Here is a 24775-nt window from a genome sequence, read left to right as displayed (position 1 = left end):
GGCGCCTTCCACCTGGCTGTGCAAGCACAGGTGGACAACCCCCTCGCGTCCACCCCCCCTCACGTCCACCTTTGTCTTCACGACTCACCACCACCACCACTCGCTCACCACTCACTCACTCACTCAGCCACTCACTCACTCAGCCACTCACTCACTCACCACTCACTCAGCCACTCACTCACCCACTCACCACTCACTCACTCACTCACCACTCACTCGCCCCCATGCTCCCGTTCAAGAAGGGCGCCTTCCACCTGGCTGTGCAAGCACAGGTGGACAACCCCCTCGCGTCCACCCCCCCTCACGTCCACCTTTGTCTTCACGACTCACCACCACCACCACTCGCTCACCACTCACTCACTCACTCAGCCACTCACTCACTCAGCCACTCACTCACTCACCACTCACTCAGCCACTCACTCACCCACTCACCACTCACTCACTCACTCACCACTCACTCGCCCCCATGCTCCCGTTCAAGAAGGGCGCCTTCCACCTGGCTGTGCAAGCCCAGGTGGACAACCCCCTCGCGTCCACCCCCCCTCACGTCCACCTTTGTCTTCACGACTCACCACCACCACCACTCGCTCACCACTCACTCACTCACTCAGCCACTCACTCACTCAGCCACTCACTCACTCACCACTCACTCAGCCACTCACTCACCCACTCACCACTCACTCACTCACTCACCACTCACTCGCCCCCATGCTCCCGTTCAAGAAGGGCGCCTTCCACCTGGCTGTGCAAGCCCAGGTGGACAACCCCCTCGCGTCCACCCCCCCTCACGTCCACCTTTGTCTTCACGACTCACCACCACCACCACTCGCTCACCACTCACTCACTCACTCAGCCACTCACTCACTCACTCAGCCACTCACTCACTAAGCCACTCACCACTCAGCCACTCACTCACTCAGCCACTCACTCACTCACTCAGCCACTCACTCACTCAGCCACTCACTCACTCAGCCACTCACTCACACACTCACTCAGCCACTCACTCACACACTCACACACTGACACACTCACTCACTCGCTCACCACTCACTCGCCCCCATGCTCCCGTTCAAGAAGGGCGCCTTCCACCTTGCTGTGCAAGCCCAGGTGGACAACCCCCTCGCGTCCACCTTTGTCTTCCCGACTCACCACCAACAACACTCACTCGCGACTCACTCACTCACTCAGCCACTCACTCACTCACTCAGCCACTCACTCACTCACTCAGCCACTCACTCACTCACTCAGCCACTCACTCACTCAGCCACTCACTCAGCCACTCACTCACTCACTCACCACTCACTCAGCCACTCACTCACCACTCACTCACTCAGCCACTCACTCACCACTCACTCACTCAGCCACTCACTCACTCGCTCACCACTCACTCACTCAGCCACTCACTCACTCACTCAGCCACTCACCACTCACTCAGCCACTCACTCACTCAGCCACTCACTCACTCACTCAGCCACTCACTCACCACTCACTCAGCCACTCACTCACTCACTCAGCCACTCACTCACTCACTCAGCCACTCACTCACTCAGCCACTCACTCACTCACCACTCACTCAGCCACTCACTCACACACTCACACACTGACACACTCACTCACTCACTCAGCCACTCACTCACCACTCACTCAGCCACTCACTCACTCTCTCAGCCACTCAGTCACTCACTCACTCAGCCACTCACTCAGCCACTCACTCACCACTCACTCACTCACTCAGCCACTCACTCACTCACTCACCACTCACTCACTCACTCACCCACTCACTCACTCAGCCACTCACTCACTCACTCAGCCACTCACTCACTCAGCCACTCACTCACTCAGCCACTCACTCACTAAGCCACTCACTCACTCAGCCACTCACTCACTCGCTCACCACTCACTCACTCACTCAGCCACTCACTCACTCAGCCACTCACTCACTAAGCCACTCACTCAGCCACTCACTCACTCAGCCACTCACTCACTCACTCAGCCACTCACTCACTCAGCCACTCACCCACTCAGACACTCACTCACTCAGCCACTCACTCACTCACCACTCACTCACTCAGCCACTCACTCACTCAGCCACTCACTCACTAAGCCACTCACTCAGCCACTCACTCACTCAGCCACTCACTCACTCGCTCACCACTCACTCACTCAGCCACTCACTCACTCACTCAGCCACTCACCACTCACTCAGCCACTCACTCACTCAGCCACTCACTCACTCACTCAGCCACTCACTCACCACTCACTCAGCCACTCACTCACTCACTCAGCCACTCACTCACTCACTCAGCCACTCACTCACTCAGCCACTCACTCACTCACCACTCACTCAGCCACTCACTCACACACTCACACACTGACACACTCACTCACTCACTCAGCCACTCACTCACCACTCACTCAGCCACTCACTCACTCACTCAGCCACTCACTCACTCACTCACTCAGCCACTCACTCAGCCACTCACTCACCACTCACTCACTCACTCAGCCACTCACTCACTCACTCACCACTCACTCACTCACTCACCCACTCACTCACTCAGCCACTCACTCACTCACTCAGCCACTCACTCACTCAGCCACTCACTCACTCAGCCACTCACTCACTAAGCCACTCACTCACTCAGCCACTCACTCACTCGCTCACCACTCACTCACTCACTCAGCCACTCACTCACTCAGCCACTCACTCACTAAGCCACTCACTCAGCCACTCACTCACTCAGCCACTCACTCACTCACTCAGCCACTCACTCACTCAGCCACTCACCCACTCAGACACTCACTCACTCAGCCACTCACTCACTCACCACTCACTCACTCAGCCACTCACTCACTCAGCCACTCACTCACTAAGCCACTCACTCAGCCACTCACTCACTCAGCCACTCACTCACTCACTCAGCCACTCACTCACTCAGCCACTCACTCACTCACCACTCACTCGCTCACCACTCACTCACTCACTCAGCCACTCACTCACTCAGCCACTCACTCACTCAGCCACTCACTCACTCACTCAGCCACTCACTCACTCACCACTCACTCGCTCACCACTCACTCACTCACTCAGCCACTCACTCACTCAGCTACTCACTCACTCACTCAGCCACTCACTCACTCACCACTCACTCACCACTCACTCACTCACTCAGCCACTCACTCACTCACCACTCACTCAGCCACTCACTCACTCACTCAGCCACTCACTCAGCCACTCACTCACTCACCACTCACTCACTCACTCAGCCACTCACTCACTCACCACTCACTCAGCCACTCACTCACTCACTCAGCCACTCACTCACCACTCACTCACTCACCACTCACTCACTCACTCAGCCACTCACTCACTCACTCAGCCACTCACTCACTCACCACTCACTCAGCCACTCACTCACTCACTCACCACTCACTCACTCACTCACCCACTCACTCACTCACTCACTCAGCCACTCACTCACCCACTCACCACTCACTCACTCACTCACCACTCACTCGCCCCCATGCTCCCGTTCAAGAAGGGCGCCTTCCACCTTGCTGTGCAAGCACAGGTGGACAACCCCCTCGCGTCCACCCCCCCTCACGTCCACCTTTGTCTTCACGACTCACCACCACCACCACTCGCTCACCACTCACTCACTCACTCAGCCACTCACTCACTAAGCCACTCATTCAGCCACTCACTCACTCAGCCACTCACTCACTCACTCAGCCACTCACTCACTCAGCCACTCACTCACTCAGCCACTCACTCACTCAGCCACTCACTCACTCAGCCACTCACTCACTCAGCCACTCACTCACTCAGCCACTCACTCACTCAGCCACTCACTCACTCAGCCACTCACTCACTCAGCCACTCACTCACTCAGCCACTCACTCACTCAGCCACTCACACACTCACTCAGCCACTCATTCAGCCACTCACCACTCGTTCACCACTCACTCAGCCACTCACTCACTCACTCAGCCACTCGGTCACTCACTCAGCCACTCGGTCACTCACTCAGCCACTCGGTCACTCACTCAGCCACTCACTCACCACTCACTCACTCAGCCACTCACTCAGCCACTCACTCACTCACTCACTCACCACTCACTCAGCCACTCACTCAGCCACTCACTCACTCAGCCACTCACTCACCACTCACTCAGCCACTCACTCAGCCACTCACTGACTCAGCCACTCACTCAGCCACTCACTCACTCACCACTCACTCAGCCACTCACTCAGCCACTCGGTCACTCACTTAGCCACTCACTAACTCACTCAGCCACTCACTCACCACTCACTCACCACTCACTCAGCCACTCACTCAGCCACTCACTCACTCAGCCACTCACTCACTCACTCAGCCACTCACCACTCACTCAGCCACTCACTCAGCCACTCACTCACTCAGCCACTCACTCACTCAGCCACTCACTCACTCACTCAGCCACTCACTCACCACTCACTCAGCCACTCACTCAGCCACTCACTGACTCAGCCACTCACTCAGCCACTCACTCACTCACCACTCACTCAGCCACTCACTCAGCCACTCGGTCACTCACTTAGCCACTCACTAACTCACTCAGCCACTCACTCACCACTCACTCACCACTCACTCAGCCACTCACTCAGCCACTCACTCACTCAGCCACTCACTCACTCACTCAGCCACTCACCACTCACTCACCACTCACTCAGCCACTCACTCAGCCACTCACTCACTCAGCCACTCACTCACTCAGCCACTCACTCACTCACTCAGCCACTCACTCACCACTCACTCAGCCACTCACTCAGCCACTCACTCACTCAGCCACTCACTCAGCCACTCACTCACTCACCACTCACTCAGCCACTCACTCAGCCACTCGGTCACTCACTTAGCCACTCACTAACTCACTCAGCCACTCACTCACCACTCACTCACCACTCACTCAGCCACTCACTCAGCCACTCACTCACTCAGCCACTCACTCACTCACTCAGCCACTCACCACTCACTCAGCCACTCACTCAGCCACTCACTCACTCAGCCACTCACTCACTCAGCCACTCACTCACTCACTCAGCCACTCACTCACCACTCACTCAGCCACTCACTCAGCCACTCACTGACTCAGCCACTCACTCAGCCACTCACTCACTCACCACTCACTCAGCCACTCACTCAGCCACTCGGTCACTCACTTAGCCACTCACTAACTCACTCAGCCACTCACTCACCACTCACTCACCACTCACTCAGCCACTCACTCAGCCACTCACTCACTCAGCCACTCACTCACTCACTCAGCCACTCACCACTCACTCAGCCACTCACTCAGCCACTCACTCACTCAGCCACTCACTCACTCAGCCACTCACTCACTCACTCAGCCACTCACTCACCACTCACTCAGCCACTCACTCAGCCACTCACTCACTCAGCCACTCACTCAGCCACTCACTCACTCACCACTCACTCAGCCACTCACTCAGCCACTCGGTCACTCACTTAGCCACTCACTAACTCACTCAGCCACTCACTCACCACTCACTCACCACTCACTCAGCCACTCACTCAGCCACTCACTCACTCAGCCACTCACTCACTCACTCAGCCACTCACCACTCACTCAGCCACTCACTCAGCCACTCACTCACTCAGCCACTCACTCACTCAGCCACTCACTCACTCACTCAGCCACTCACTCACCACTCACTCAGCCACTCACTCAGCCACTCACTCACTCAGCCACTCACTCACTCAGCCACTCACTACCACCACCACCACCACTAACCACACTACCACTACCACCACCACTCACACTAACACCACCCACACTACCACCACCACCACCACCCACACTACCACCACCACACACCACCACCACCACCCAGACTACCACCACCCCACACCACCACCACCCACACCACCACCACCACCCACACCACCACCACCCACACCACCACCACCACCCACACCACCACCACCACCCACACTAACACCACCACCATCCACACCACCACCCACACACCACCACCACCCAGACTACCACCACCACACACCACCACCACCACCCACACCACCACCACCACCACACACCACCACCACCACCCACACCACCACCACCACCACCACACACACACCACCACCACCACCCTCACGTGTGTCGATACAAACACACACGTGGTGATGGTGGTGGTGGTGGTGATGGTGGTGGTGGTGGTGGGGGTGGTGGTGGTGGTGGGGGTGGTGGTGATGGTGGTAATGGTGGTGATGGTGGTAATGGTGGTGGTGGTGGTGATGGTGGTAATGGTGGTGGTGATGGTGGTGGTGGTGGGGGTGGTGGTGATGGTGGTAATGGTGGTGATGGTGGTAATGGTGGTGGTGGTGGTGATGGTGGTAATGGTGGTGGTGATGGTGGTGGTGGTGGGGGTGGTGGTGATGGTGGTAATGGTGGTGGTGGTGGTGATGGTGGTGGTGGTGGGGGTGGTGGTGGTGATGGTGGTGATGGTGGTGATGGTGGTGATGGTGATGGTGGTGATGGTGGTGATGGTGATGGTGGTGATGGTGGTGATGGTGGTGGTGGTGATGGTGGTGATGGTGGTGGTGATGGTGGTGGTAATGGTGGTAATGGTAATGGTGGTGGTGGTGATGATGGTGATGATGATGGTGATGATGATGGTGATGATGATGATGGTGATGATGATGGTGATGATGATGATGGTGATGATGATGATGGGATGATGATGATGATGGTGATGATGATGGTGATGGTGATGATGGTGATGATGGTGATGATGGTGATGATGGTGATGATGATGGTGATGATGATGGTGATGATGATGGTGATGATGATGATGGTGATGATGATGGTGATGATGATGGTGATGATGATGGTGATGATGGTGATGATGATGGTGATGATGATGATGGGATGATGATGGTGATGATGGTGATGATGGTGATGATGGTGATGATGGTGATGATGGTGATGATGATGATGATGATGACGGTGATGATGGTGATGATGGTGATGATGGTGATGATGGTGATGATGGTGATGATGGTGATGATGGTGGTGATGGTGATGATGGTGATGATGGTGATGATGGTGATGATGATGATGGTGATGATGGTGATGGTGATGATGGTGATGATGGTGATGATGGTGATGATGATGGTGATGATGGTGATGGTGATGATGGTGATGATGGTGATGATGGTGATGATAGTGATGATAGTGATGATGGTGATGATGATGATGGTGATGATGATGGTGATGATGATGGTGATGATGATGACGATGATGATGGTGATGATGGTGATGGTGGTTTTCAGGTTCCCATCGTCCCTGTGGTGTTCTCCTCATACAGTCGCTTCTACAGTCGGCAAGAGAGGAGATTCACTCCCGGTGAGTGACTCACCCACTCAGTCACTCACTCAGTCACTCACTCAGTCACTCAGTCACTCACTCACCACTCACTCACTCACCACTCACTCACTCACTCAGCCACTCACTCACTCAGCCACTCACTCACTCACCCACTCACCCACTCACTCACTCACTCAGTCACTCACTCAGCCACTCACTCACTCACTCACCCGCTCACCCACTCACTCACTCACTCACTCACTCAGTCACTCACTCAGCCACTCAGTCACTCACTCAGCCACTCACTCACTCACTCACTCACCCGCTCACCCACTCACTCAGTCACTCACTCAGTCACTCAGTCACTCACTCAGTCACTCACTCAGTCACTCACTCACTCACTCAGTCACTCACTCACTCAGCCACTCACTCACTCAGCCACTCAGTCACTCACCCACCACTCAGTCACTCACTCAGCCACTCAGTCACTCAGTCACTCACTCACTCAGTCACTCACTCAGCCACTCACTCACTCAGTCACTCACTCACTCAGTCACTCACTCACTCACTCAGCCACTCAGTCACTCACTCACTCACTCACTCAGTCACTCAGTCACTCAGTCACTCACTCACTCAGCCACTCAGTCACTCACTCACTCAGCCACTCAGTCACTCACTCACTCACTCACTCAGCCACTCAGTCACTCAGTCACTCACTCACTCAGCCACTCAGTCACTCACTCACTCAGTCACTCACTCACTCAGTCACTCACTCACTCACTCACTCACTCAGTCAGTCACTCACTCACTCAGTCACTCAGTCACTCACTCACTCAGCCACTCAGTCACTCACTCACTCACTCAGTCACTCAGTCACTCAGTCACTCACTCACTCAGCCACTCAGTCACTCACTCACTCAGTCACTCACTCACTCAGTCACTCACTCACTCACTCACTCACTCAGTCACTCACTCACTCACTCAGTCACTCACTCAGCCACTCAGTCACTCACTCACTCAGCCACTCAGTCACTCACTCACTCAGTCACTCACTCACTCACTCACTCAGCCACTCACTCACTCACTCAGCCACTCACTCACTCAGTCACTCACTCACTCAGTCACTCAGTCACTCAGTCACTCACTCACTCAGCCACTCAGTCACTCACTCACTCACTCAGTCACTCAGTCACTCACTCACCACTCACTCACTCAGTCACTCACTCAGCCACTCAGTCAGTCACTCACTCACTCAGTCACTCACTCAGTCACTCACTCACTCACTCAGCCACTCAGTCACTCACTCACTCACTCAGTCACTCACTCACTCAGTCACTCAGTCACTCACTCAGTCACTCACTCAGCCACTCAGTCAGTCACTCACTCACTCAGTCACTCACTCAGTCACTCACTCAGTCACTCACTCAGCCACTCAGTCACTCACTCACTCAGCCACTCAGTCACTCACTCACTCAGTCACTCACTCACTCACTCAGTCACTCACTCACTCACTCAGCCACTCACTCACTCAGTCACTCACTCACTCAGTCACTCAGTCACTCAGTCACTCACTCAGCCACTCAGTCACTCACTCACTCAGTCACTCACTCAGTCACTCAGTCACTCACTCACCACTCACTCACTCAGTCACTCACTCAGCCACTCACTCAGTCACTCACTCACTCAGCCACTCACTCAGTCACTCACTCACTCACTCAGCCACTCAGTCACTCACTCACTCACTCAGCCACTCAGTCACTCACTCACTCAGTCACTCAGTCACTCAGTCACTCACTCACTCAGCCACTCAGTCACTCACTCACTCACTCAGCCACTCAGTCACTCAGTCACTCACTCACTCACTCACTCACTCACTCACTCAGTCACTCACTCACTCACTCAGTCACTCACTCACCACTCACTCACTCACTCAGCCACTCAGTCACTCACTCAGCCACTCAGTCACTCACTCACTCAGCCACTCAGTCACTCACTCACTCAGTCACTCACTCACTCACTCACTCAGTCACTCACTCACTCACTCAGCCATTCACTCACTCAGTCACTCACTCACTCAGTCACTCAGTCACTCAGTCACTCACTCACTCAGCCACTCAGTCACTCACTCACTCACTCACTCAGTCACTCACTCACCACTCACTCACTCAGTCACTCACTCAGCCACTCAGTCAGTCACTCACTCACTCAGTCACTCACTCAGTCACTCACTCACTCACTCACTCAGCCACTCAGTCACTCACTCACTCACTCAGTCACTCACTCACTCAGTCACTCAGTCACTCAGTCACTCACTCAGTCACTCACTCAGCCACTCAGTCAGTCACTCACTCACTCAGTCACTCACTCAGTCACTCACTCACTCAGTCACTCAGTCACTCACTCAGTCACTCACTCAGCCACTCAGTCACTCACTCACTCAGCCACTCAGTCACTCACTCACTCAGTCACTCACTCACTCACTCAGTCACTCACTCACTCACTCACTCAGTCACTCACTCACTCAGCCACTCACTCACTCAGTCACTCAGTCACTCAGTCACTCAGTCACTCACTCACTCAGCCACTCAGTCACTCACTCACTCAGTCACTCAGTCACTCACTCAGTCACTCACTCACCACTCACTCACTCAGTCACTCACTCAGCCACTCAGTCAGTCACTCACTCACTCAGTCACTCACTCAGTCACTCACTCACTCACTCAGCCACTCAGTCACTCACTCACTCACTCAGCCACTCAGTCACTCACTCACTCAGTCACTCAGTCACTCAGTCACTCACTCAGCCACTCAGTCACTCACTCACTCACTCAGCCACTCAGTCACTCACTCACTCAGTCACTCAGTCACTCAGTCACTCACTCACTCACTCAGTCACTCACTCACTCACTCAGTCACTCACTCACCACTCACTCACTCACTCAGCCACTCAGTCACTCACTCACTCAGTCACTCAGTCACTCACTCACTCACTCACCCACTCAGTCACTCAGTCACTCACTCAGTCACTCACTCACTCACTCAGTCACTCACTCACTCACCCACTCACTCACTCACTCAGTCACTCACTCACTCACTCACTCAGTCACTCACTCACCACTCACTCACTCACTCAGCCACTCAGTCACTCACTCACTCAGTCACTCAGTCACTCACTCACTCACTCACCCACTCAGTCACTCAGTCACTCACTCAGTCACTCACTCACTCACTCAGTCACTCACTCAGCCACTCAGTCACTCACCCACCACTCACTCAGTCACTCACCCACCACTCACTCAGTCACTCACTCACTCAGTCACTCAGTCACTCACTCACTCAGCCACTCAGTCACTCACTCACTCAGCCACTCAGCCACTCAGTCACTCAGTCACTCACTCACTCACTCAGTCACTCACTCACTCACTCACTCAGTCACTCACTCACTCAGTCACTCAGTCACTCACTCACTCACTCACTCAGTCACTCACTCACTCACTCAGTCACTCACTCACCACTCACCCACTCACTCACTCACTCAGTCACTCACTCACTCACTCACTCACTCAGTCACTCACTCACTCAGTCACTCACTCAGCCACTCACTCAGCCACTCACTCACTCACTCAGTCACCCACTCACTCAGTCACTCACTCACTCACTCACTCAGCCACTCACTCACTCACTCAGTCACTCACTCACCCACTCAGTCACTCACTCAGTCACTCACTCACTCACTCAGTCACTCACTCACTCACTCAGCCACTCACTCACTCACTCACCCGCTCACCCACTCACTCAGTCACTCAGTCACTCACTCACTCACTCAGTCACTCACTCAGCCACCACTCACTCACCCACCACTCACTCAGCCACTCACCCACCACTCGCTCACTCACTCACTCAGCCACTCAGTCACTCACTCACTCACTCAGCCATTCACTCACTCACTCAGCCACTCACTCAGTCACTCACTCACTCACTCAGTCACTCACTCACTCACTCACTCAGTTACTCACTCACTCACTCAGTCACTCACTCACTCACTCAGTCACTCACTCAGCCACTCAGTCACTCAGTCACTCACTCACTCACTCAGCCACTCAGCCACTCAGCCACTCACTCAGTCACTCAGCCACTCACTCACTCACTCAGTCACTCACTCAGCCACTCAGCCACTCACTCAGTCACTCAGCCACTCACTCACTCACTCAGTCACTCACTCAGCCACTCAGTCACTCACTCACTCAGCCACTCACTCACTCACTCAGTCACTCACTCAGCCACCCACTCACTCACCACTCACCCACTCACTCAGTCACTCACTCAGTCACTCACTCACTCACTCAGCCACCCACTCACTCACCACTCACCCACTCACTCAGTCACTCACTCAGTCACTCACTCACTCACTCAGTCACTCACTCACTCAGTCACTCACTCACTCACTCAGCCACTCACTCACTCACTCACTCACTCAGTCACTCACTCACTCAGTCACTCACTCAGCCACTCAGTCACTCACCCACCACTCACTCACTCACTCAGCCACTCAGTCACTCACTCAGTCACTCACTCAGCCACTCAGTCACTCACTCAGTCACTCACTCAGTCACTCAGTCACTCACTCACTCACTCAGCCACTCACCACTCACTCAGTCACTCACTCAGTCACTCACTCACTCACTCACTCAGCCACTCACCACTCACTCACTCAGTCACTCAGCCACTCACTCACTCACCCACTCAGTCACTCACTCACCCACTCAGTCACTCACTCAGTCACTCACTCACTCACTCAGTCACTCACTCACTCACTCAGTCACTCACTCAGCCACTCAGTCACTCACTCACTCAGCCACTCACTCACTCACTCAGCCACTCAGTCACTCACTCACTCAGTCACTCACTCACTCAGCCACACTCACTCAGCCACTCAGTCACTCACTCACTCAGTCACTCACTCAGTCACTCACTCAGCCACTCAGTCACTCACTCAGCCACTCAGTCACTCAGTCACTCACTCACTCACTCACTCACCACTCACTCACTCACTCAGTCACTCACTCACCACTCACTCACTCACTCAGACACTCACCCACCACTCACTCACTCACTCAGACACTCACTCACCCACTCACTCACTCACTCACTCACTCACCCACTCACTCACCCACTCACTCACCCACTCACTCACCCACTCACTCACCCACTCACTCAGCCACTCACTCAGACACTCACTCACCACTCAGTCACTCACTCACTCAGTCACTCACTCAGCCACTCAGTCACTCACTCACTCAGCCACTCACTCACTCACTCACTCAGCCACTCAGTCACTCACTCACTCAGTCACTCACTCACTCAGTCACTCACTCACTCACTCAGCCACTCACTCACTCACTCACTCAGCCACTCAGTCACTCACTCACTCAGTCACTCACTCACTCAGTCACTCACTCAGCCACTCAGTCACTCACTCAGCCACTCAGTCACTCACTCACTCAGTCACTCACTCACTCACTCACCACTCACTCACTCACTCAGTCACTCACTCACCACTCACTCACTCACTCAGACACTCACCCACCACTCACTCACTCACTCACTCAGACACTCACTCACCCACTCACTCACTCACTCACTCACCCACTCACTCACCCACTCACTCACCCACTCACTCACCCACTCACTCACCCACTCACTCAGCCACTCACTCAGACACTCACTCACCACTCACTCACTCACTCAGTCACTCACTCAGCCACTCAGTCACTCACTCACCACTCACTCACTCACTCACTCACTCACCCACTCACTCACCCACTCACTCACCCACTCACTCACTCACCCACTCACTCAGCCACTCACTCAGACACTCACGCAGACACTCACTCACCACTCACTCACTCACTCAGCCACTCAGTCACTCACCCACCACTCACCCACTCACTCACTCACTCACCCACTCACTCACTCACCCACTCACTCACTCACCCACTCACTCACCCACTCACTCACCCACTCACTCACCCACTCACTCACCCACTCACTCAGCCACTCACTCAGACACTCACTCACCACTCACTCACTCACTCACTCAGTCACTCACTCAGCCACTCAGTCACTCACTCACCACTCACCCACTCACTCACTCACTCACCACTCACTCACTCAGACACTCACTCAGTCACTCACTCACTCACTCACTCACTCACTCAGACACTCACTCAGTCACTCACTCACCACTCACTCACTCACTCAGTCACTCACTCAGCCACTCAGTCACTCACCCACCACTCACTCACTCACTCACTCAGTCACTCACTCAGCCACTCAGTCACTCACTCACCACTCACTCACTCACTCAGACACTCACTCAGCCACTCAGTCACTCACTCAGTCACTCACTCACCACTCACTCACTCACTCACTCTCTCAGCCACTCAGTCACTCACTCACTCAGCCACTCACTCACTCACTCACCACTCACTCACTCACTCACTCAGCCACTCACTCACTCACTCACCCACTCACCCACTCACTCACTCAGACACTCACTCGGTCACTCACTCACCACTCACTCACCCGCTCACCCACTCACTCACCACTCACTCACCACTCACTCACCACTCACTCACCACTCACCCACTCACTTAGCCACTCACTCAGACACTCACACACTCACCACTCACTCACCACTCACTCACCACTCACCCACTCACTCAGTCACTCACTCAGCCACTCAGTCACTCACTCACCACTCACTCACCACTCACTCACCACTCACCCACTCACTCAGTCACTCACTCACCACTCACTCACCACTCACTCACCACTCACTCACCACTCACCCACTCACTTAGCCACTCACTCAGACACTCACACACTCACCACTCACTCACCACTCACTCACCACTCACCCACTCACTTAGCCACTCACCCACTCCCTTACTCACCACTCACTCACCACTCACCCACTCACCCACTCACCACTCACCACTCACCCACTCACTTAACCACTCACTCACTCAGCCACTCACTCACCACTCGCTCACTCAGACACTCACTCAGCCACTCACTCACTCACTCAGCCACTCACTCAGCCACTCGCTCACTCAGCCACTCACTCGCTCACTCAGCCACTCACTCACTCAGCCACTCATTCACCACTCACTCAGACACTCACTCACTCAGCCACTCAGCCACTCACTCACTCACTCAGACACTCACTCGGTCACTCACTCACCACTCACTCACCCGCTCACCCACTCACTCACCACTCACTCAGCCACTCACTCAGACACTCACACACTCACCACTCACTCACCACTCACTCACCACTCACCACTCACTCACCACTCACTCACCACTCACCCACTCACTCACCACTCACTCACCACTCACCCACTCACTCACCACTCACTCACCACTCACCCACTCACTCAGTCACTCAGTCACTCACTTACCACTCACTCACCCGCTCACCCACTCACTCACCACTCACTCAGCCACTCACTCAGACACTCACACACTCACCACTCACTCACCACTCACTCACCACTCACCCACTCACTTAGCCACTAACCCACTCACTTACTCACCACTCACTCACCACTCACCCACTCACCCACTCACCACTCAGCCACTCACTCACCACTCGCTCACTCAGACACTCACTCAGACACTCACTCAGACACTCACTCACTCAGCCACTCACTCACTCACTCAGCCACTCACTCACTCAGCCACTCACTCAGACACTCACTCACCCAGCCACTCACTCACTCACTCAGCCACTCACTCACTCACCACTCACTCAGACACTCACTCACTCAGCCACTCACTCACTCACTCAGCCACTCGGTCACTCACTCACTCACTCAGCCACTCACTCACTCAGCCACTCACTCATCACTCACTCACCACTCACTCACTCAGCCACTCACTCACTCAGCCACTCACTCACTCAGCCACTCAGCCACTCACTCACCACTCACTCACCACTCACTCAGACACTCACTCACTCAGCCACTCACTCACCACTCACTCACCACTCACTCACTCAGCCACTCACTCACCACTCACTCACTCAGCCACTCACTCACTCAGCCACTCACTCACTCAGCCACTCAGCCACTCACTCACCACTCACTCACCACTCACTCAGACACTCACTCACTCAGCCACTCACTCACTCAGCCACTCACTCACCACTCACTCACCACTCACTCACTCAGCCACTCACTCATCACTCACTCACCACTCACCACTCACTCAGCCACTCACTTAGCCACTCACTCACGCAGCCACCCACTCACTCACTCAGCCACTCACTCACTCAGCCACTCACTCACTCAGCCACTCAGCCACTCACTCACCACTCACTCACCACTCACTCAGACACTCACTCACTCAGCCACTCACTCACTCAGCCACTCACTCACCACTCACTCACCACTCACTCACTCAGCCACTCACTCATCACTCACTCACCACTCACCACTCACTCAGCCACTCACTTAGCCACTCACTCACGCAGCCACCCACTCACTCACTCACCACTCACTCACTCACCACTCACCACTCACTCAGCCACTCACTCAGCCACTCACTCACTCACTCAGCCACTCACTCACTCACTCACCACTCACCACTCACTCAGCCACTCACTCACTCACTCAGCCACTCACTCACTCACTCAGCCACTCACTCACTCACTCAGCCACTCACTCACCACTCACTCACTCACCACTCACCCAGCCACTCACTCACTCACTCAACCACTCACTCACTCACCACTCACCACTCACTCAGCCACTCACTCAGCCACTCACTCAGCCACTCACTCACTCACTCACTCAGTCACTCAGCCACTCACTCACTCAGCCACTCACTCACCACCCACTCACTCACCACTCACCACTCACTCAGCCACTCACTCAGCCACTCACTCACTCACTCACTCAGCCACTCACTCACTCACTCACTCAGCCACTCACTCACCACTCACTCACCACTCACTCAGACACTCACTCACTCAGCCACTCACTCACTCAGCCACTCACTCACTCAGCCACTCAGCCACTCACTCACCACTCACTCACCACTCACTCAGACACTCACTCACTCAGCCACTCACTCACCACTCACTCACCACTCACTCACTCAGCCACTCACTCACCACTCACTCACCACTCACTCAGACACTCACTCACTCAGCCACTCACTCACTCAGCCACTCACTCACCACTCACTCACCACTCACTCACTCAGCCACTCACTCATCACTCACTCACCACTCACCACTCACTCAGCCACTCACTTAGCCACTCACTCACGCAGCCACCCACTCACTCACTCAGCCACTCACTCACTCACCACTCACTCACTCACCACTCACCACTCACTCAGCCACTCACTCAGCCACTCACTCACTCACTCAGCCACTCACTCACTCACTCACCACTCACCACTCACTCAGCCACTCACTCACTCACTCAGCCACTCACTCACTCACTCAGCCACTCACTCACTCACTCAGCCACTCACTCACCACTCACTCACTCACCACTCACCCAGCCACTCACTCACTCACTCAACCACTCACTCACTCACCACTCACCACTCACTCAGCCACTCACTCAGCCACTCACTCAGCCACTCACTCACTCACTCACTCAGTCACTCAGCCACTCACTCACTCAGCCACTCACTCACCACCCACTCACTCACCACTCACCACTCACTCAGCCACTCACTCAGCCACTCACTCACTCAGCCACTCATTCACTCAGCCACTCACTCACTCACTCAGCCACTCACTCAGCCACTCACTCACTCACTCAGCCACTCACTCACTCACTCAGCCACTCACTCACTCAGCCACTCACTCAGCCACTCACTCACTCAGCCACTCACTCACTCAGCCACTCACTCACTCACTCAGCCACTCACTCACTCACTCAGCCACTCACTCACTCACTCAGCCACTCACCACTCACTCACTCACCACTCACTCAGCCACCCACTCACTCACTCACCACTCACTCACCACTCACTCAGCCACTGTGTCTGTGTGTGTGTCTGTGTGTGTGTCTAACTGTGTCTGTGTGTGTGTCTGTCTGTGTGTGTGTCTGTCTGTGTGTGTATCTGTGTGTGTGTGTCTGTATGTGTGTCTGTGTGTGTGTCTGTATGTGTGTGTGTCTGTCTATCTGTGTGTGTGTCTATCTGTGTGTGTGTCTATCTGACTGTGTGTTTAACACGTAGCAGGCTTTCGCGACCAACATTTTTCATGATCAACGTTTTTGGGTGTAGATCGCGTCATTTCCAAATGTTGTAATTGCACACTTCAACACACTTCAACACACTCCAACACACTCCAACACACTTCAACACACTTCAACACACTTCAACACACTTCAACACACTCCAACACACTTCAACACTCTTCAACACTCTTCAACACTCTTCAACACTCTTCAACACACTTCAACACTCTTCAACACACTCCAACACACTTCAACACACTTCAACACACTTCAACACTCTTCAACACACTTCAACACACTCCAACACTCTTCAACACACTCCAACACACTTCAACACACTTCAACACACTCCAACACTCTTCAACACACTTCAACACACTTCAACACTCTTCAACACACTTCAACACACTTCAACACACTTCAACACACTCCAACACTCTTCAACACACTTCAACACACTTCAACACACTTCAACACACTTCAACACTCTTCAACACTCTTCAACACACTTCAACACACTTCAACACACTCCAACACACTTCAACACACTTCAACACACTTCAACACACTTCAACACACTCCAACACACTTCAACACACTTCAACACACTTCAACACACTCCAACACACTTCAACACGCTTCAACACACTTCAACACACTTCAACACTCTTCAACACACTTCAACACTCTTCAACACACTTCAACACTCTTCAACACACTTCAACACACTTCAACACTCTTCAACACTCTTCAACACACTTCAACACACTTCAACACACTTCAACACACTTCAACACTCTTCAACACACTTCAACACACTTCAACACTCTTCAACACACTTCAACACACTTCAACACACTTCAACACACTTCAACACTCTTCAACACACTTCAACACACTTCAACACACTTCAACACTCTTCAACACTCTTCAACACACTTCAACACTCTTCAACACTCTTCAACACACTTCAACACTCTTCAACACACTTCAACACACTTCAACACACTTCAACACACTTCAACACTCTTCAACACACTTCAACACTCTTCAACACACTTCAACACTCTTCAACACACTTCAACACTCTTCAACACTCTTCAACACTCTTCAACACACTTCAACACTCTTCAACACACTTCAACACACTTCAACACTCTTCAACACTCTTCAACACACTTCAACACACTTCAACACTCTTCAACACTCTTCAACACACTTCAACACTCTTCAACACTCTTCAACACTCTTCAACACTCTTCAACACACTTCAACACTCTTCAACACTCTTCAACACTCTTCAACACACTTCAACACTCTTCAACACACTTCAACACACTTCAACACTCTTCAACACTCTTCAACACACTTCAACACACTTCAACACTCTTCAACACTCTTCAACACACTTCAACACTCTTCAACACTCTTCAACACTCTTCAACACTCTTCAACACACTTCAACACTCTTCAACACTCTTCAACACTCTTCAACACACTTCAACACTCTTCAACACACTTCAACACACTTCAACACTCTTCAACACTCTTCAACACACTTCAACACACTTCAACACACTTCAACACGCTCCAACACGCTCCAACACGCTTCAACACGCTTCAACACACTCCAACACACTCCAACACACTTCAACACACTTCAACACTCTTCAACACTCTTCAACACACTTCAACACACTCCAACACGCTCCAACACGCTTCAACACTCTTCAACACACTTCAACACACTTCAACACTCTTCAACACTCTTCAACACACTTCAACACTCTTCAACACTCTTCAACACTCTTCAACACACTTCAACACTCTTCAACACACTTCAACACTCTTCAACACTCTTCAACACTCTTCAACACACTTCAACACTCTTCAACACTCTTCAACACTCTTCAACTCACTTCAACACTCTTCAACACACTCCAACACTCTTCAACACTCTTCAACACTCTTCAACTCACTTCAACACTCTTCAACACTCTTCAACACTCTTCAACACACTTCAACACACTTCAACACTCTTCAACACACTTCAACACACTTCAACACTCTTCAACACTCTTCAACACTCTTCAACACTCTTCAACACACTTCAACACACTTCAACACACTTCAACACACTTCAACACACTTCAACACACTTCAACACACTTCAACACACTTCAACACACTTCAACACACTTCAACACTCTTCAACACTCTTCAACACTCTTCAACACACTTCAACACACTTCAACACACTTCAACACACTTCAACACACTTCAACACACTTCAACACTCTTCAACACTCTTCAACACACTCCAACACTCTTCAACACACTTCAACACACTTCAACACACTTCAACACTCTTCAACACTCTTCAACACACTCCAACACTCTTCAACACACTTCAACACACTTCAACACACTTCAACACTCTTCAACACACTTCAACACACTTCAACACACTTCAACACTCTTCAACACACTTCAACACACTTCAACACACTTCAACACTCTTCAACACACTTCAACACACTTCAACACTCTTCAACACACTTCAACACACTTCAACACTCTTCAACACACTTCAACACTCTTCAACACACTTCAACACACTTCAACACACTTCAACACTCTTCAACACACTTCAACACACTTCAACACTCTTCAACACACTTCAACACACTTCAACACTCTTCAACACACTTCAACACTCTTCAACACACTTCAACACACTTCAACACTCTTCAACACTCTTCAACACTCTTCAACACTCTTCAACACTCTTCAACACACTTCAACACTCTTCAACACACTTCAACACTCTTCAACACACTTCAACACACTTCAACACACTTCAACACACTTCAACACTCTTCAACACACTTCAACACTCTTCAACACTCTTCAACACTCTTCAACACACTTCAACACACTTCAACACACTTCAACACTCTTCAACACACTTCAACACACTTCAACACACTTCAACACTCTTCAACACACTTCAACACACTTCAACACTCTTCAACACACTTCAACACTCTTCAACACTCTTCAACACTCTTCAACACTCTTCAACACACTTCAACACTCTTCAACACACTTCAACACTCTTCAACACTCTTCAACACTCTTCAACACTCTTCAACACACTTCAACACTCTTCAACACACTTCAACACTCTTCAACACTCTTCAACACACTTCAACACTCTTCAACACACTTCAACACTCTTCAACACTCTTCAACACTCTTCAACACTCTTCAACACTCTTCAACACACTTCAACACTCTTCAACACACTTCAACACACTTCAACACACTTCAACACTCTTCAACACACTTCAACACACTTCAACACTCTTCAACACACTTCAACACTCTTCAACACACTTCAACACACTTCAACACTCTTCAACACTCTTCAACACTCTTCAACACTCTTCAACACACTTCAACACTCTTCAACACACTTCAACACTCTTCAACACTCTTCAACACTCTTCAACACTCTTCAACACACTTCAACACTCTTCAACACTCTTCAACACTCTTCAACACTCTTCAACACACTTCAACACTCTTCAACACTCTTCAACACTCTTCAACACTCTTCAACACTCTTCAACACACTTCAACACACTTCAACACACTTCAACACACTTCAACACACTTCAACACACTTCAACACTCTTCAACACACTTCAACACTCTTCAACACACTTCAACACTCTTCAACACTCTTCAACACACTTCAACACTCTTCAACACACTTCAACACACTTCAACACACTTCAACACACTTCAACACACTTCAACACTCTTCAACACACTTCAACACTCTTCAACACACTTCAACACTCTTCAACACACTTCAACACACTTCAACACACTTCAACACTCTCCAACACACTTCAACACACTTCAACACACTTCAACACACTTCAACACTCTTCAACACACTTCAACACACTTCAACACTCTTCAACACACTTCAACACTCTTCAACACTCTCCAACACACTCCAACACACTCCAACACACTCCAACACACTTCAACACACTTCAACACACTTCAACACACTTCAACACACTCCAACACACTCCAACACACTCCAACACACTCCAACACACTCCAACACACTCCAACACACTCCAACACACTTCAACACACTTCAACACACTTCAACACACTTCAACACACTTCAACACACTTCAACACAAACCGGTGGGCTGACGCAGCGAACTCTTTTGTCTTTTGTCAACGTGACACTTTTTTTTGTGGCTGATTGGCCGTGTCGGGTGGTTGAGGGTTACGACGCATTTATAAATATTAACGCGATCTAACTCCCAAACGCGTTGAGTGTGTCTGTGTGTGTCTGTGTGTCTGTGTGTCTAACTGTGTGTCGGTGTGTCTGTGTGTCTGTGTGTCTAACTGTGTGTGTGTGTGTGTGTCTAACTGACTGTGTTTATGTGTGTGTCTAACTGTCTGTGTCTGTGTGTGTGTCTGTGTGCGTGTCTAACTGTGTGTGTCTGTGTGTGTCTGTGTGTCTGTGTGTCTGTGTGTGTGTTTGTGTGTCTAACTGTGTGTCTGTGTGTGTGTGTGTCTAACTGACTGTGTTTATGTGTGTGTCTGTCTGTGTGTGTCTGTGTGTGTGTCTGTGTGTCTGTGTGTCTAACTGTTTGTCTGTGTGTGTGTGTGTGTCTAACTGACTGTGTTTATGTGTGTGTCTGTCTGTGTGTGCGTCTGTCTGTGTGTCTGTGTGTCTAACTGTGTGTCTGTGTGTGTGTCTGTGTGTGTGTGTGTCTAACTGACTGTGTGTTTATGTGTGTGTGTGTCTGTGTGTGTGTCTGTCTGTGTGTGTGTCTGTCTGTGTGTGTGTCTGTGTTTGTCTGTGTGTGTTTGTGTGTGTGTGTCTGACTGACTGTGTTTATGTGTGTGTCTAACTGTCTGTGTGTCTGTGTGTCTAACTGTGTGTCTGTGTGTGTCTGTGTGTGTGTGTGTGTCTAACTGACTGTGTTTATGCGTGTGTCTGACTGACTGTGTGTGTCTAACTGTCTCTCTGTGTCTGTGTGTGTGTGTCTATCTGTCTGTGTGTGTCTGACCACCAGGCGTGGTGGTTGCCACGGTGATGTCTCCCATCGCCACCGACGGCTTGACGTCCGACGCGGTTCCGGCCCTCACCGAATCGGTGCGGCAGGCGATGATATCCGTCTTCCAGCAAACCTCACCACCACCACCCTCTCTCACCACCTCCTCCTCACCACCACCCTCCCTCACCACCACCACCACCACCACCTCCTCACCACCCTCCCTCACCACCACCACCACCTCACCACCACGCTCACCACCGCCACCCTCTCTCACCACCTCCTCCTCACCACCACCCTCCCTCACCACCACCACCACCACCTCCTCACCACCCTCCCTCACCACCACCACCACCTCCTCCTCACCACCCTCCCTCACCACCACCACCACCACCTCACCACCACGCTCACCACCGCCACCCTCTCTCACCACCTCCTCCTCACCACCACCCTCCCTCACCACCACCACCTCCTCACCACCCTCCCTCACCACCACCACCTCACCGCCACGCTCACCGCCACGCTCACCGCCACGCTCACCACCGCCACGCTCACCGCCACCACGCTCACCGACCGCTGAAGAGAAGGCGGATGATAAGAAGCATCGCTGATGGAGCGTGTGAGCGGACATTGACGCCTACGGGAGAGAGATCAGTGTGTGTGTGTGTGTGACTGTGTGTGTGTGTGTCTCTGACTGTGTCTGTGTGTGTGTGTGAGTGTGTGTGTGTGACTGTGTGTGACTGTGTGTGTGTGTGAGTGTGTGTGTGTGTGACTGTGTGTGTGTGTGTGTATGTGTGTGTGTGTGTGACTGTGTGTGTGAGTGTGTGTGTGTCACTGTGTGTGTGTGTCTGTGTCTGTGTGTGTGTCTCTGTCTGTCTGTCTGTGTCTCTCTGTGTCTCTGTCTGTCTGTGTGTGTCTGTCTCTGTGTGTGTCTCTGTCTCTCTATGTCTCTCTCTCTGTCTGTCTGTGTCTCTGTCTCTCTGTGTGTCTGTGTCTGTCTGTCTGTGTGTGTCTGTGTATCTCTGTTTGTCTGTCTCTATGTGTCTCTGTCTCTCTGTGTCTCTCTGTCTGTGTGTGTGTCTGTGTGTCTGTGTGTGTGTCTGTGTGTGTGTCTGTGTGTGTGTCTGTGTGTGTGTCTGTATGTCTGTGTGTGTCTCTGTGTGTGTCTCTGTGTGTGTGTGTGTCTGTGTGTGTGTCTGTGTGTGTGTCTGTATATCTGTGTGTGTGTCTGTGTGTGTGTCTCTCTCCCAGCACAGAGATACGGGCAGAGAAAGTGAGACACGGGGAGAGAGACACGGGGAGAGACAAGGGGGGGAGAGAGATACAGGGGGGGAGAGAGAGACAGGGGGGAGAGAGACACGGGGGGGGGGAGAGACACGGGGAGAGAGACACGGGGAGGGAGACACGGGGAGAGAGACACCGGGAGGGAGACATGGGGAGAGAGACGCGGGGAGGGAGAGACACGGGGAGGGAGACACGGGGAGAGAGACACCGGGAGGGAGACACGGGGAGAGAGACACGGGGAGGGAGACACGGGGGGAGATACACGGGGAGGGAGACACGGGGAGGGAGACACGGGGAGAGAGACACGGGGAGAGAGACACGGGGAGAGAGACACGGGGAGGGAGACACGGGGGGAGAGACACGGGGAGGGAGACACGGGGAGGGAGACACGGGGAGAGAGACACGGGGAGGGAGACACGGGGAGGGAGACACGGGGGGAGGGAGACACGGGCGGAGAGACACGGGGAGAGAGACACGGGGAGAGAGACACGGGGAGAGAGACACGGGGGGAGAGAGACACGGGGGGAGAGAGACACGGGGAGAGAGACACGGGGGGGAGAGACACGGGGAGGGAGACACGGGGAGAGGGAGACGCGGGGAGAGAGAGACACGGGGAGGGAGACACGGGGAGGGAGACGCGGGGAGAGAGACATGGGGAGGGAGACACGGGGAGGGAGACACGGGGAGAGAGACACGGGGAGAGAGACACGGGGAGGGAGACACGGGGAGGGAGACACGGGGAGGGAGACACGG

General features: G+C 52.5%; 1 protein-coding gene across 4 annotated transcripts; it reads left to right on the top strand.

The window, feature by feature from the left end:
- The first annotated feature begins 198 nt into the window (after window positions 1–198).
- Window positions 199–24059, top strand: LOC144954981 (uncharacterized). 4 transcript variants are annotated; one of them, XM_078885342.1, is made up of 3 exons: window positions 199–272; window positions 7341–7413; window positions 22760–24059. In XM_078885342.1, the coding sequence occupies exons 1-3, from the start codon at window positions 225–227 to the stop codon at window positions 23347–23349; spliced, it is 711 nt and encodes a 236-aa protein (XP_078741468.1). In that variant the 5' UTR covers window positions 199–224; the 3' UTR covers window positions 23350–24059. The 4 variants fall into 4 exon arrangements, with proteins under 4 accessions (XP_078741468.1, XP_078741466.1, XP_078741470.1 ...); XM_078885340.1 differs by lacking the exon at window positions 199–272 and adding an exon at window positions 708–756; XM_078885344.1 differs by lacking the exon at window positions 199–272 and adding an exon at window positions 1059–1107.
- The last annotated feature ends 716 nt before the right edge of the window (window positions 24060–24775 follow it).

The sequence above is a fragment of the Lampetra fluviatilis genome, unplaced genomic scaffold (genome assembly GCF_964198595.1).
Source record: "Lampetra fluviatilis unplaced genomic scaffold, kcLamFluv1.1 SCAFFOLD_713, whole genome shotgun sequence".
NCBI lineage: Eukaryota > Metazoa > Chordata > Hyperoartia > Petromyzontiformes > Petromyzontidae > Lampetra > Lampetra fluviatilis.
The sequence above is the reverse complement of the archived record's forward strand: the minus strand, read 5'-3'. Positions and strand labels throughout refer to the sequence as shown.

What these genes read in the sequence shown, in the direction of transcription:
- LOC144954981 (XM_078885342.1), top strand. Translation starts at nt 225, where the DNA reads ATGCTCCCGTTCAAGAAGGGCGCCTTCCACCTGGCTGTGCAAGCACAG. An exon ending in ACCTGGCTGTGCAAGCACAG is followed by an intron (nt 273 to 7,340) that starts GTGGACAACCCC and finishes GGTGGTTTTCAG; the next exon opens with GTTCCCATCGTCCCTGTGGT. An exon ending in AGAGAGGAGATTCACTCCCG is followed by an intron (nt 7,414 to 22,759) that starts GTGAGTGACTCA and finishes TCTGACCACCAG; the next exon opens with GCGTGGTGGTTGCCACGGTG.